Source organism: Plectropomus leopardus, chromosome 9, assembly GCF_026936395.1.
Source record: "Plectropomus leopardus strain MGB_pleo_1.0 chromosome 9, ASM2693639v1, whole genome shotgun sequence".
Lineage (NCBI taxonomy): Eukaryota > Metazoa > Chordata > Actinopteri > Perciformes > Serranidae > Plectropomus > Plectropomus leopardus.
The window spans coordinates 25,182,821-25,198,965 of NC_142184.1; the positions used below are offsets into that span (position 1 = coordinate 25,182,821).

The following is a 16,145-nucleotide window of genomic DNA, read 5'->3' on the forward strand; positions in this document are numbered from 1 at the left end:
ATGCCAGTGAGGCCGCATGCAAACAAGACTGGGCGTGGGTTCAAAAAGTCCATTGCTGAATTAGTCTTTAGCCGTGGGTCCATACTGACTGACACCCACCACCACCAGCACAGTTGTATAACTTTCTCTGAGTGTTAAGTAGCCTGGTCGTACTGCCCCTTTAACTTCTGAGCCGATTTCCAGAAAGCAACAACCTGTAACAGGCTCAGCGATCCTCCCCCTGATGGATTATTTAGCAGGCGCTCAGTCCCATGTCGCCATCTGCTATAGGAAGAAAAACACTGCGGAATATTCTCTGTGACACATGATGCACGTTAGCAAAGAGGCTCAATAAACAAATTTTAAAAAAGAGTTCATATACCAAAGTTGTGCAACAGGTGTTCAGCATCCTGCGCGCGTCTGGGGGAAGAGAAGCGGATAACCGAGGCACACCGTCGGGCAAAACATAGACAGCAGGTTAGTTTATCTCTCAGGTAAAGAATAATGGACTGACTTTTATGACAACATGTAGGAAGGTGTCGCATTTTAAGATGTATATGACGGGAAACGGATTTTGCTTTTGACCATTTGGCTCTGGGAGGATGTGGAGCGATAACTGAGTTTTCCCTCGAGACTAACCGGGTGACTGAGATGATCTGAGGCTTTGTAAATACAATGCTGACCCCATTAGCACGGTGAACCGATCGGGCTCAACTCAGGCAACCAGAGGAAGGAGACGTCCAATCTGTAGCAGCGATGGTGGTGGAGGGGGACAGGACGCTGCTCGCCGCGAGGCAGGGGGACGTGCAGACTCTGAAAGTGCAATTAGCGCAAAAAGCGCTCACCAGCGACGTCAAAGACGTGCTGGGGGCTTCACCGGTCCACCACGCAGCCCGGGCCGGGAAACTAACCTGCCTGCGTTTCCTGGTGGAAGAGGCAGGGCTGCCGGGTAACTGCCTGGCTAACAACGGGGCGAGCCCGGCGCATGACGCAGCCGCCACCGGCAACCTGGCCTGCTTACAGTGGCTGCTGACCCAGGGTGGCTGTCGGCCAGAGGTGAGTGACTGGAGCTTTAGTTGTGCATGTTGAAGTGGAGCAGACAGAAGCCTAATTCTCTCTTTCCTCTGACCTGGCTGCTGTTTCTCAGCCTACCTGACCCCTTTACCAACTGATTCCAGTAGACATTCATGCCTAAACCATGCGTATTTGTTATTTTGTAACATATTTTGCACGTGGAAATACAAAGAACGTCTAAAACAAAACTCAGACCATCAAGAGACACTGAACCTATACTAATAAATTTCAAAAGGTATAGCAGCTCCTCAAGGCAAGATAACCTATCTGCAGTTTTTCACAAAGAAAAACAATAAATGCATAATAGTCTATTTAACTGAGGATTAACTAAATTCTACAGGTCTTTTTTTTCCCTTATTCAAAAAGGCACTTACAATAGTGGTCACTTGAACACAAGGCCAATATGGATAAAACTGGCAATATGGATAAAATAACAATACTTTCGACTAAATACCTCAATGTAAATATTGCAGCAATATTGTAGGGTTAAGTATTGGTACACAAAAACACTTACACAATGAAATGTTTGATAAAGAATTATTGGAAATGTGGATATAATGACTAAGTGGGTAACTGCAAGCAATAGAACAGATATTACAGTTTGGTAAGTTCAGAAAATTACATCACTTTACTGTAATGCAGCCTTTAAAGCCAGGAAAAAGGCAAAATTATACAATATTGCTATTTTCAAAAATCTAAGAAGATACCTCATGTTATATAACAACGTGGATATATATCGATGTATTGCTCAGCCCTAATTTAAACCTAATCATGGCACCATTAAGTCGTGTTGTGTTAAACCAGAATCCTTTATCTTGAGTGGTGAAAAGTTATCAGTTGTGTGATAACAAAACAGAACTTGATGCAAGATGGCAACTGCTTACAAAAATGCACAAAATAACAGATTTAGCATCAAGTCTCTAAGAGACATCAGAACATGGTGACAAGAAGTCTGGTTGAAAACACACGCAACAGGCTGAATGCTGTTCTGTTTGACATATTAAAAGGCAGAGGAATTCTAAGGAATAAAAAAAGTAAAGAAATTAAATGTAACTCACACAACCTCAGCACATGTAAAATACCGTCAATGGTAGCCACTAGAAAATTTTGGTTTGTCTTTTGTTGTTGATTCAGTTTAACGTCCACTATGCTGCACTGCCTCGTATCCCCATAGTAATGAAGTATGCAAAACTGGATTTGCAAAAGTAATGTCCCTTATACAGCACATACAGTAACTGGCAAAGGGCACATATACAAATACACAGTTTGATGTAATAATGGGGAAGGGGCATATTTAAACATTCATGATTACACTTTATGAGCTCTGATGGCACAATAACATAATTTCCATGTCTCTGCTGGTCATAACATGCAAAGTATTCACAGCAGGGAAGGGATGCAGCAGGCAATTTGAAGGAGTTTTAGTAACAACAGGGATACAGTTGTACTTTGGTGTTCTCTGAAGTAAACACTTATGTACCACAAAGTTTATATGTCCACATATTTGCCAGTACTAGTAGTGAATATAGTGATATTGTAGCAATTCTGGTGTGCCGCTAATATTTTCCTATAACACTGTATGTTGTTTCTCTTTGGTAACACGTAAAATCAAGTCCTTTTCTACATTTGCGTTTAACTTGCAAGCAATGCTGCAAAGTATCCCTGCATGTTTTGGGTGAGAGGTACTCTCTTTCTATCACGCATAGACAGACAACATTCACAATTACTGCAATTACTTTTTTTAACAGAAGGAAACCTATGTAGGCACATGGAGACCATGTGAACTTCACACAGACATGTTCAAATCAGCTCAGTCAGTATCATCCCCAAGCACCGAGCTGACCCATAATATTCTTACTCTAAAATAATTTAGACTAAAACAAGACACAAACAGAGATACCAAACCTGAGTCTATCAGACACGTGATCTAACCTCTGGTAATCTATGATTCTATATTTGAAACAGTAATAAGAGCTCTATCATCTATTTACTGTCTCCATTACTGCCACTGCCTGACAGACCACTGGACAAAGAGTGCCCCATGCCACCAACTAACTGATAAGATACTTGGCTGGCATTTAGTAAAACCTATCAATTACCACTTGCAATGCAATCTACATGATGAATGATCAATGTTAGCTTTCACTTTTCTCCATTGTGTCTTTTGCTTTGAGTTAGTGCACTCCAATCCTGATTTTATCTGATGTTAATGATGCTCATTTGAGCCACTCTGCTGCCTTCATTGTTGATAGAAGTATTAATATACATTTATCCACAAAGTATGCAGATAACATTTTCTATTTTCTGTGTGAGCTACTGGTCCATCTCCTGACACAAAGAATTAAAGTATGTTAAGGTAAACACAAAATGTTTAGAGGAAGATAGAAGCCTCAACATTGTCTGTTTTTTTAAGTTGGGGTTGGATGAGAGAGTTGCTAAAACTATGATCTTTGTGTCTTTTAGACAATTTTAAAAAATTTAAATAACCACTTTAGTAATGACAGGTATTCAGCTTTAAAGGGACGGTCCACCCCCCACATCAAAAATACTTAATTTTCCTCTTAGCTGTAGCGCTATTTTTCAATATAGATTGTTTTGGTGAGTTATGTATTAATCTTGGTTGTTTTGGTGTGAGTTGCCAAGTGTGAGATATCAGCTGTAGAGATGTCTGCCTTCTCTACAATATAATGGAGCCAGATAGCACTTGTCTTATGGTGCTCAGAGCATCAAAAACATACATTAAAAGACTTGACCACAATGTCTTTTTCCAGTAATTGTGACCTGGTTACTCAAGATAATCCATAGACCTTGGTGTGTGATGTTTCACGTAAGAACTGTTTTTCTAGAGAACTACACCAACCAACTGTATCACTCCATCTACTCCGGGACGAGAGGCTGGTGCTTGTAAGAGTGCAAGATGTAAACATCAATGGCACCCTCCTCGGCTGAGCTGTAATATAAGCTAGCTAGCTATTCTGAGCAGGGATACTGTTGGCGAGGTACTCAGCAAATCACACTAAAACAATCTAGATTTATAAATAGCACTGCAGGTAAGAGAAAAATATGTGTTTCCCTTTAATGTCTGGAATCTCCCAGATAAACTTTTCTTTTTCTGGTTCAGGTGATTATACCATAGCTTTGAGAGCAATAGTCAGTCTATGCTTCTTAAAAATACAGCTCCAGTTGTCTTATAAATAAAGTGTATTGAATATTTTCACAAACAAGGTATGCATTTATAAACTAGCCAAGCAAAATAGTATTTTCTCAAAATTTTGTATTTTTTCAAAAAAGGTTGCTACTAAATGCTAAAATAAAAATGTTCAAGCACTGAAAAAATTAATCAGCAGGATCAAACTACTGTATATAAAAATGCAACATCAACTTTTATGAACATTTTATGTGGCCTTTTTATCTCATACAGAACAGAGTTCTCCAATCAATTCCCTCTTTACTCATTTCAATAGTGAACACTAAAATAGAGTAGCAACAAATACTAATATACAAATAGCCTTTAGTCATTCCTAAAATGAACTGTGATGGAGCGGCAGCAGTCATTCATAGGTTGCTGATGTTGCTCTGGCTTCTGGATGCCAAACAGTGCAAGTTTCAAGGCAGTACATGTTGCATGTTAATAAAAAAAAGTCTTTATTAGTTCTAAAATTTGCAGGTTGGTACTAATTAAAAAAACAACAAAAAAAAAACTGAGTGATTAAATATTTGAAATGATTTTGAATACCTTTATTACTGAAAAAAATAACTGTAAATGTAATTTAACCTCATATTTGAGCTGGATTCCTCTTTTGTTTGATTAACAGGATAGGGACAGTTCTGGCGCCACCATTCTCCATCTTGCATCCCGCTTCAGTCACCATGAGATCACTGACTGGCTGCTGAAGAGTGGGGAGGTGGACCCTGGGGCCTCCACTGATACAGGCGCCATACCTGTTCACTACGCTGCTGCCAAGGGAGACCTGCCCTCTCTCCGACTGTTACTTGGGCACAGTCCAAAGTAAGAGCTACATGGTTTTGTCTTTGCAGCAGTCTGTCGGCTTCTTTTGATCGTGTTCAAAATCTGATCAGTGTGATTTTTCAGATGCTGATGCGTTATTCTCGCTGTTGTGTAATAGTGATTTAGTGTGGTAACTTTTGTACAGGGAATACAAATGCCTTTGTTTAGCATACACACTCTAAAAGCAGACTGGGCGTCATTGACATGCAGCACTCGACAAATTATATAATATTTTAGCCAAGTATATGTATTTTTAAACTAAGTTTAGTTATGCAAGAACAAGGGTATTGTCACTTCCTAATGGTGAGCATCTATGCTGAAATGTGTTGGTCTCTGGAAGTTCTTTAAATCTCCACCTTTCTGTTATTTCCATCTCTCTGTTATTTAACCTTTTCAAAGTCATTTTAATGTATGCCACTGAAATTTGGATTTTTAAAACTGAAATGAAAATCTGAGGGGTTTTTTTGTAACTGGTAAAACAATAGTTAGGAACTGCCTAAATCAATATAAATGTATAATATCAGAGTTATTTATAATACATGTGCAGTTCGATATAAAGCTAAACTAAATGTACAACTCTCTCCTTCCTTCTCCATTTGTGAAGACTGCAGCAGAAATTTGATTTTAAAAGAGCTTATAGGCTATGGCAACTTTTATTTTTGTAGGCTCGGTCAATTTCCTCCTACTGTTTGTAACTGAAACAGGTTAAAGATGATCCACAGCTCAGATTCAAATTTCAGACTGCTGCCACTTTAGCAGTCTGACATTGATAAATTATCTACCAGATTTCAAAGGTCAGCTAGTAGACACTTATATGTTTTGCTCATCAAACAGAGGGGGGTTGATACGGAAATGGCGGCAGTTTTGGTCAATAGATCAGCTTTAGGCTCAGACTGTATGTAATATTTACACCACAAACTGGTCTTGCTGGGAAGCAACCTGAACTTTGCTTTGATACTCACAAAGCAATCATAATACTTCTTACAAATCCCATTTAGAAAAAAAGCATCTTAGTGCTTACTGCTCACTACCATAACCTAGTGTGCCGTTTATGTAATACATCAAGACTAATTTCCATAATGTTGACATAATCATTTGAATGGAGACATTTGAAAAAATGAAAAATGCCCATCATAATATCCAAGAGTACTAGGTAATATCATTAAAGTTAAACTTTTCAGATTTTTAACTATCTCTGAGTCATTGCAGTGTGTGCAGAATTCCCCACGCCTTTGCCGGCAGAATTATGACGCGTTTCACGTCATCCGTCAGACTTTTGCTGGCAGAAGGGCGGGGTGCTCTGGGCGCTAACAACACAAGAAGCCAAACACATTCATCTCTAAACATTGCACACACTTTGATGACACAGCACCGGTTGAAAATCATCAAAGTTCCCCTTTAAATGTCTTGTATTGCACACAAACATTAATACATTAATAAAATGTAAACCAAGAAAAGTACCAAATCACCATATTTAAGAACCTGCACCATCAAGTGTTTGTCATTTTTCTAGCAAGTCTTACTGAATGATTAATCAGTTATCAAAACAGTTGCTGAGTAATGCTACATCAACTGACTGAGAAGTACTGTATGTCCACGTGATTACCCCTTCACCAATATAATCCCTAATCTGTTCTCTGTAAGACCCACCAGTGTGAGGTCAGGATAAGCACAAACCAACACCACAGACTCTAGGACAGAACCAGGTCATATATGCTCAGTATAGGCGATTTTTCACCAGCAAACACCAGAGGTTGGTTTTGACCACGGTAAGATGTGTGAACATGATGCAGCAATTTAAGTGCAGATTCGGCAGCATCAACATCCCAGTATTCAAGTTATACAACTCTAACTAAATGTATGAAATTAGTTTAATTTTATCAAGCCTATTGAGAGAAAAGGAAAACTGAAAATGCTCTACAGTAAGATTCAATACACACCGAGCCTCACTGAGCCACTCGTTAAAATATGAGAAAATATGCAGTATTTGCATTGTGACCTGCGGTTTTGATATATAGTGTATAACCATCAGATCACTGTGAATAATGTTTGTAGTTCTTGAGTATTTACAGGGATTTGTTAGTCTGACATTGCCAAGTAGGTGAGTGGGATAATTATCTGTTGATTAGAGTCACACTAACAAATGCAGTCACTAGAGTAAACACTGAGTGAAAGCCGTTAGCTGTTCCTCCTCTAAAGAAACGGCCTCTTGTATTTCATTAGAAACAATGTTATGTGATGTTCTAGTAATTGTCTGATTGTGTTTGATATTTTAAAGCATTGCAGCACTACATACACATGCATTTAACTGACGGGGAATGGACAGGTCTGGTCCTGCTCAGGGGTGTCTCAGCAGTATCTGTAGCAGTAATGTGCTGACGGATTCTTCCCTATGGAGAGTGGTAGGCCTATACAATATATGCTTTTAAATTTAATTTGGTCGTTTCTATTTTAGTCATATTAAAATGAATTCAGTACACACACACAGGTCTCTCTTGCTAGTGTTAAGTGGGCAAGACTACTGGCCTTGCTCAGTTTGCTTTTCAGTTTATTGATAACAACACCTGTCTGGTTATAAAATAATGAAAAAGGGTAAATACGGAGATAACCATTGAGTTGGACATTGTCTCTCTACGTCAGCCAATGATCACTAACTGCTGCCATAAAGAAATAGAAATATAATTCATTTACAGGTTAGTCTTTCAGTTAAGCAGCCTTATCTGTCAAATTGCTTTAACTTTGATAACCTGAGCAGGATGAGCAGCATGTCCAGACACTAACCTTGTGCTCTTCACCTCCAATATTGTGTGGGTGCACCCCAGACAGGTGCATAGCTGCTGAAAAATTAATGAGCCTCAGGGACATGGTAGCTCCCTGATAGCTGGGCCCCATTCACTCTTCTCCACCACCACTCCCACTGTTGCTGTTTACCACCATCTCCATGGTGACACACAGTAGCGCCAACCGGCGATAAGATAATGAGGAAAACAAATCCGTTTGAATAGACGGGCTGCTTTCTAGTCACTAGCCTCAGGCATTGTTCAGAATTGAACTTTGCAGGAGAGAGATATCATTCTTGTTTCAGGGTTTATTACATGCTGCAAATTTGTATCATTGAGTTTTAAGAGGTAATTGGACGGCACAGTTTGTTCTGCTTGAAAAATCACAAGGACAACATGACTCCCTCGGTTACATCATCACTTTAGTAACTGGCAGCCTGTTGACAGTGCAACATAATGAGAGTGTTGCTGTACAGTGTAAATAGTACATACACTAATGGGTAGTAAACAGCAAACGAGCCACACCAACTACATTTAGTAAAGTCTTTTGCAGCATAAAGCAATGGTTTAAATTTCTATTTTTATTTCTGCCTCATGCCTCTACCATCCATCTAAAAACCTCCAGCTAAGCTTTGACCAATATAGACTTTACAACCACTGAAATGCAAAAGTAAAATTACAGCATGCCCTTAACAACAGTTCATGTGATATCTAACAAACTGTGGTTACTTAGCACTACATAAATGGTGTCATCACATTATGTACTTAACATAAATCTGCATAGTTTAGCTTCAGGCAAGCAAAGTCATGTAGGTTAGGTTTAGGAAAAGAAACATGGATGGGCATGATCACATTATGTACTTAACGTTAAGTTACGCAGGTGAGGTTTAGGCAAGTAAAGTCACATAGGTAAGACTTGGTGTCACACGGGACACAAACACCATTCTCCTGAGGAAAGTCCTGTGTTTGTTTGATCCATTCACCACCCCAACCTGATTCCTTCCACAGACTTTCGCTCTTTATAGAACTTCCTTTTTAACTCCTGTAAGCACATTGGTCACGTGATCGCAGCCTTTCCGCTAATGTGGGTTACATAGGAATTACTGCCCATGATTACGAATTCTAGTGCACTACTTTTTATTGATATACATACGAACAGTGCATGAGAACAGCTCGAAAAATATGACTATCACATGAATTCATTGGTTGGGTAAAAAATATAGTGTGTATATATATATATATATATATATATATATATATACACAATAGGTGATGAGATTGAAGGCCAGTGGTGGTTTAACTGTACTTGCAGCACACACTGACTTGGTTGCACATTTTTTGTTTTTTTAATGTATAGTTGTTTGGATAAAAGTGTAACAAGTGACAGCTAACAAATAACTCTTATTTTGAATGACGTGCACAGGTTCAGAAGTCCCCTGTGAAGTATAGACAAACACTCAGCAGAGAGGTCTGACCATAAAATGGCTGCAGCATTCAGCTGTCTGCAGTGTTGCACTCATTAAGCAATCAGTCTTTTTGTTTTACAGTTGGCACAGCACAGATGTGGCTTTGTTTCCAAATATTTAAGTGTTTGTTAGATTTCTAAGCTAGCATCTGAATTGGTAGCTCGTTTGCCTGTCCATCCCAGAGAACCAAAACCAACAGGCTTGTGGTGCTGTGCCTCTGCTGATAGCCTCAGTACACAAATGAGTGAATGAATAAGAGAGAGAGAGAGAGAGAGAGAGAGAGAGAGAGAGAGAGAGAGGCCACAGACAGGTTATGCAATCAGTTAGTACAGATTAAGATCTTTGGCAAGCCATAATTCCAACATGCAGTTGAGAAGGGTAGACCTCTGCATGAGGATATTCTAGAAAGATGGCAATCTAAAGTTTTGTTGCAAGCGCCAAAGAAAGACTCACAGAGAAATCTTGTTTCCAGAACAGTTTCTGAACAGTAATATTTACCATAAAACTCAAATGGATTATACAGGCCATAAAATGATGTAATAGCAAGGCAAAGCTTAAATGCTAGTATAGACAAGAAAAGACAGGATGAAGTAGCGCTGGGCAATATGGCGAAAATCAAATATCACAACTTTTTTTTGTAGGGTTGACTTTTTGTGCTTTCAGAAAATATTTGTAAAATGAGATTTTTGATAAATAATAATCAGCAATGTGGATATATTGACTAAGTGGGTAAACGCAATCATAGAACAGCTTCAACATGCTTTAAGTTCAGGAATTACATCACTTTACTGTAAATGCAACTTTTAAAAACATAAATGTGCAAACTTTCAAAAAGTTGTGGACAGGTACGTAGGAGGAAAATGTCCATGGGATGCGAAAAAGAGAGAATTCTCGCACACTGTCCAATAACTTGCAAAAAAACTTTACATCGTTCATTGAAAAAAAGTTTTTTTGCAAGTAAAAGCCGGGAAAGCAGCTGAAGTTTACACAGCACATTGCCACAAAATAACTCCGCCCAGACATGATCATCACCTCTGAGGCTTCAAAACACCTGATCATGCTGGAACTTACAGTGCCCTGGGAAGAGCGTATTGAGGAAGCCAATGAGAGGAAACACGCCAAGTACCAGGAACTGGTGGAGCAGTGCAGGAACAGAGGCTGGAGAATATTCTATGAGCCCACAAAAGTCGGCCGCAGAGGCATTACTTACATTACATTGGGCATTACTTGAAAGGCTAAGAAGAGGGCCATTCAATCTGCAAGTGAAGCGCAGAGAAAGCCACAGGGTGGCTTTGGTTTAAAAGGGCTGATCCATGGGTTGCTGCTGGGATGCAAGTCTGGGGCTGATCAACCCTGACTGGGTCGCCTGGGCGAGGGTGTATGATGTTGTGAGACCCGAAACACCCGATGACCCCAGGATACATCACTGAGGATGCGTCCCAGTGCATCCAGGAGGTTTCTTGCAAAGGACAGTGAGCGGGAATTTTCTCTTTTTTCACAACTTTTAAAACCAGGAAATGACAACAGTTATACGTGCAATACCCAGCATCTATGATATCGAATGATATCTAATCTGATATCACAGCATTGATATAATATCAACATATTGCCCAGCCCTAGATATGAATACCTTCTGTTTTTTCTTTGATGGTCATTAGTGTTGGTAAAGTTAAAAGAAATTTTGTATGAGCCTCTTAAGTTACCCTGATGCTTGTTGTGTATCCATGTAGTAGCTCATAGAGGTTCATTTAGTGCTCTTTATAGCTATGAATTGTTAGTCCCTAAAGTATTTCACTGCTGGAAAGACTCTTTTCGTAATACCAAGCTGTCAATGCAGCAGAAAGAAACAAATACTTTCAAAATTGGTGCTAAATGACCAAAGGAAAAAAGCTGTGGCATTTGCTTTTGCTCAAGAGGTAGAAAACTTAAAACTACCACAATGCACTGCACTGAATCAATAAACGCTCCAACTGGTGGCTGACAGTAAGCGAGTTTGGCCATTTTGACACAGGAAACAATATGTACAGTTAAACAGGAAACTAAAACATTTTCTGAAAACATTTGAGATAAGAAATAGGCAAGGCAGTAACAGAGTCTTGATTTGTATTTGATCAGCACTGTTAAGTTTTATGGTGTGATTTCAGTATTTTCAGCCTGCATTTTTACAATACAGGAAACAATGTGGTTCCCACCCTGTTCACAAACTCTTATATTACAGCCAAACAGTGCACAAAAATATAAAATAAATAAATATAAATAAAATATGTTTCTTAAGACATTTTACGGCAACATAATCTTTGTTTATATTTGATCAACATTAGTTTTACTGTTTAATATGTTTTTGAGACAATGCTTCTATACTCTGTGTGCCTTTGGTGGAAGGCACATATAAAAGTAGAAGTACATTCTGTAGAAGTTCAGTCTGAAGTTAGGTGGTGTTCAGCTTTAAGTTTTTACATAGAGAGTAAGTGGTAAATAGGAGTTTTTCACTCAGCCAGTAGTTGAGCTGTACTTATTTTTTTCAGCACTAATCTTCTTAATAACTTACAAGTTGGTACAAGTTGAATTAAAAAAAAACCCTTCCTGTTCTCTTTTATTGCAAGACTTTTAGACTGAGAAAATTATTATGTAACATGCCATTCTGAGATGCTTTTGGGTAAAGGGCCAGAAGTATTTTAACTGTAAAGCTATGAGTTTTTTTATCAAGTTAAAATGTTAGATGTGCAATTTTGTTAGATGTACGTAATTTTACATGCTTTAAAAATAGATAAAAAAGCTAATATGCATGGGTAATGAGGTGAACACAAGACTGCTTTATTGTGACTGTGTAGCTTCAGTGGTACACATATTGTAAACCCCTGAAATGTTATTTTATGCAGGACCACAACAGACGTCTCTGTGTTTTTTCCACAGGTTTGTAGCCTATGTTTTAATTTTGTTGACCTGTTTAGTTTTTGGGCTCTGCTGTCAACAGCTTTAGCCTCAAAATAAGATATAAGCACTACATATTATCAGTAAATTTCCATGAAAGACTATGTAAAATTAGTCAAAATTTCATACTCAAGAAACTTGGTCACATTGTTAAATAAAGTGCACAAATTCTCCCACAACATTCTTCATTATTTATACAGGAAAAGCCACTGAGAAGGTAACAACCCTCAGCTATCAGACAAGAAGACCATTAGTGAGACTCAATTACTGTGCTAGTAATGAAGATAACCTTGCTCTTTGTTACCGAGTACATGGGGGAAGGGAGGGGACAGTGTACAGACAATTACTGAGGTAAATTACTCATCAGACCTGAACTGGAAATATATCATATGTCTGCTACTTTAAAGTGTGTTTTTTGCCTCAGTGACAAAGTGACTGACAAGGTAGCGCCCATTGTGCCACTCGCTGGCTCTGTCGTCACACAAGGCTAACCTCTTTCTTAGCTCTCTGAAATCCACACCTGTTCTCTAAAAGCACTTCTCCAGTGAAGTGTTCAAGCCTCTTTACTTTGGAGAGTTGTGACAAAGGCAGCATGTGCCATGTTAGAATCGTATCCATCTTAAGCTGGAATACACTCGACTTTGTCACTCTCACAAAGTCTGTGGTTTAATGACAAATGCAAGCCTCTCTGCTGTACAGACCCCAGTGAGCAGGTGAACTTCAGCCCACTTTGGTTACACTCAATAATTAACAAGTCTGCCCACTTCCTGATGACAGAACCGTAGATTACTTCCCCTCTTATTTTGAAATATTTACAGTGTGCTTGTTTTCACTTGTAACTTTTCCCATGCTTACATTGTTTATTCTAACATTTTTCTTAAAACAAAAACAAGCCCTCCTGTTTGACTAAATTAATTTGGAATACCTAAGATTTCCTCAGAATAGTATCTGGTAGTATCTGGTTGATCATAAGTAAACACAACCTTCTGTGTTATCATTTGGACCAGAACATCCACATGTTGTTTTAATGCAGGGTCTTTTGTCACCAGAGCTTTGGCCTTGAGCCACATCCTTGGGAGGGAAAGTTTGGCAGGGTCATGTTTGTGTCTATAGCAGCCACCCGTCCACTTAAGCACTGCCTGTCATTTACCTCCCCTTCTCTGCTCCTCTTCGCCTACTCAGTCTGTCTTGGTCACTGGCAACACCTTTGCTAAGTACAGAGCAAGTCGGGCAAAGCCAGTGGAGTGATAATCCTCTTAGGAGACTCATTGCTCATTTGTCAGTGTCCAAATAAAGCACGCCCTTATGGGATTTAGTGGGAAAGCGCTCATTCACTCCCTGACCTCCCGCTGTGACTCAAAAGATCTGGGACGAGGAGGGACACCAGCAGTGGATAGGCTTTAGCGTGGGAGGCGGGGCTCATTGGAAATGGGGGAGCGGGATTTGGCTCAGCGTCACTGCTGTCTGCTCTCAAAATAGCCACATGTTGACACTGACACAGTGATGTTTTCCTCTCACAGTTTACCTTTAAGATCATCGTTTCTTGTCATTAGACGGCTAAAAGAGTGTAAACAGTTAATTAATTGCTGTGACTAATAAGTACACAATTTGTATACGGGATTATAGGTAGATATTTTAAATATTCAGTATACTGTGCAGGATTATTTTAAAAAAATGTACAGACAAAATAAAGGAGAAATACTTCTCAATGACTTATGAGCCACTAGAAATTCGTGGCAGTGTATTTTTCTGCAGATACCCTGCCCTCTGACTGTATTTGCTTGTTTTCACCTTTTTTTCTGTGTTTGGGACGGTGATGGGTGTGTACCTCCAAAGCACTCAGGTGAGATCAGGGTGTTATAAAAAGGTAGTGACCAGGTGCCAGACCGTAAGCAGCAGGCATCCAAGAGACACACACAAGCCAAAAAACCCCAAAACAGGCATATAGTGAGGCAAAACACCAAACAAGTGTGAATCAAGGGTTGGCTTTTACGTACTCATTGAAAAGTGTGTTTACAAACAGAATCTGACAATCCCTGCATGGTATATCTTTAAATTAATTAATCCGAGTTGTGAGACAAAGTAGGCAGGCCGCCATTACTGCAGTAGTACATCAATTGAAAACCTGCATACAGTGCGGTGATGTTTGTAAAGGTTTTCACTTTTTAAGCACTTTTGCCAAGAAATCTTGCCAGCATATTATGTATGGAAAGGTTATATGTACAAAATATAGATGTAAAATGCATTAAAATAAAAGGTTTCAGTCTTTACTTTTAAAGTCTTTGCCAAAGTTTTAACTTAAACTATTTTAAAAATTGTATTGTAGTTGGCATGTCTGTCAAGAATGCACAGTTTGTGCAGAAAGGACAAACTTGATGGTTCATTAGTGAAACAAGTCAGTAAATTTGACCATTTCCAGGCACAACAACAGAAAAAAAAAGTGTTTTTCCCAGGCTCTGTGTCATTGTTTTGCATTCAATTCAAATGATGCATTGTTAAACACAGGCTCTGTTCTTTAGTTTATTTAGCCTTATAACAACACATTATGTAATAATCTGAATAATTGTAATGAACAGCGTGAATGCGATATGTGTTACATTTTTCCACATTTTTTCATAAATTATTATTATAGTAGTTAGTAATTGGTGAAAAAGTAACTCTTCTTTGAATTCTTTCCAGCCATTTAAATTTCAGTAATGAGGGATGGGCAGGCTGCAACATACAACTTGTATTATAGATATTTTGTCTCCATGTGTCTCCTTATTTACTTAACTGTTTCATTTCACTACAGCGTTGTCAACTCCCAAACTAAGAATGGTGCCACGCCGCTCTACCTGGCCTGCCAGGAGGGTCATCTGGAGGTCGTCCAATACCTGGTCAAGGATTGTGGGGCAGATCCAAGCATCAGAGCCAATGACGGGATGACACCTCTGCATGCTGCTGCCCAGATGGGCCACAACACTGTCATCGTCTGGCTGGTATGCTGGAATGTCGAGAAACTAAATAGAGTGCGCTGATTTATTCCTACATTTACATCCAGTATTTAATGTGATTATATTTTGAATCTATTATTTAAAAAATAAATCTGATAAAATGTGAGTAATAATATATATTTAATAATAATAATAATATATATATATATATATATATATATATATATATATATATATATATATATATATATATATATATATATATATATATATATATATATATATATATATATATTTTAAAGTTTGCTCTAATTGTTTCCACCAAAAGCAGCTTTCATTAATTCCTAACTTGTATCTATCCTCCCTCCTTTAGATGAGTTTCACAGAGATCAGCCTGACAGACAGGGATGGTGACGGGGCCACGGCCATGCACTTTGCAGCCAGTCGTGGCCACGCAAAGGTGCTCAGCTGGCTGCTGTTGCACGGCGGAGAGATTGTCAACGACAGCTGGGGAGGGACCCCGCTTCATGACGCTGCAGAGAACGGCGAACTGGAGGTCTGTGTTTATGTTTTGTTTGCTGTATTACTTCTGTACTGCTCAGTCAGTTTAAAATTAACAGTGAGACAGATCACAAGTAAAAAAAAAGCTCTTCCTTTTGACATTATATTGGCATATACTGTAAAACATTGGGCATTTTTACATTACAATAAATGTTTTTTCTGGACTTAGACTGGTTGTTTTTATTTTGTAAAGATTTTTTAGAGTGAGTTTGTGCAAAATGATGACTGTCCTGATGGGCTTTTTTTTATAGTAATGGCAGCACAAGCATTAGCAGACATAAAGTAGCCTAAAAAGCTACACTTTTAGGGAAACAATATTCATGTAAGTTATGTGGGAGCATTACCATTATTGGTGCTCACATATACACACAGCGTTTCACACTCAACCATCTGTTTTGAATAAATAGCCTCT

General features: G+C 38.8%; 1 protein-coding gene across 3 annotated transcripts in view; it reads left to right on the plus strand.

Annotated features, from left to right (window-relative positions):
- The first annotated feature begins 219 nt into the window (after window positions 1-219).
- The window catches only part of espn (espin), a 53,764-nt gene continuing 37,838 nt past the window's right edge, over window positions 220-16,145 (plus strand). For 2 of the 3 annotated variants that reach the window (XM_088082335.1, XM_088082336.1), the window contains exons 1-4: window positions 222-1,035; window positions 4,869-5,062; window positions 15,031-15,217; window positions 15,546-15,728. In XM_088082335.1, coding sequence (XP_087938461.1) covers window positions 736-1,035; window positions 4,869-5,062; window positions 15,031-15,217; window positions 15,546-15,728 — 864 coding nt within the window. In that variant the 5' untranslated portion in view covers window positions 222-735. Of the gene's footprint in view, window positions 1,036-4,868; window positions 5,063-15,030; window positions 15,218-15,545; window positions 15,729-16,145 lie in introns of all 3 variants that reach the window. The other variant, XM_088082337.1, reaches the window with a different exon arrangement.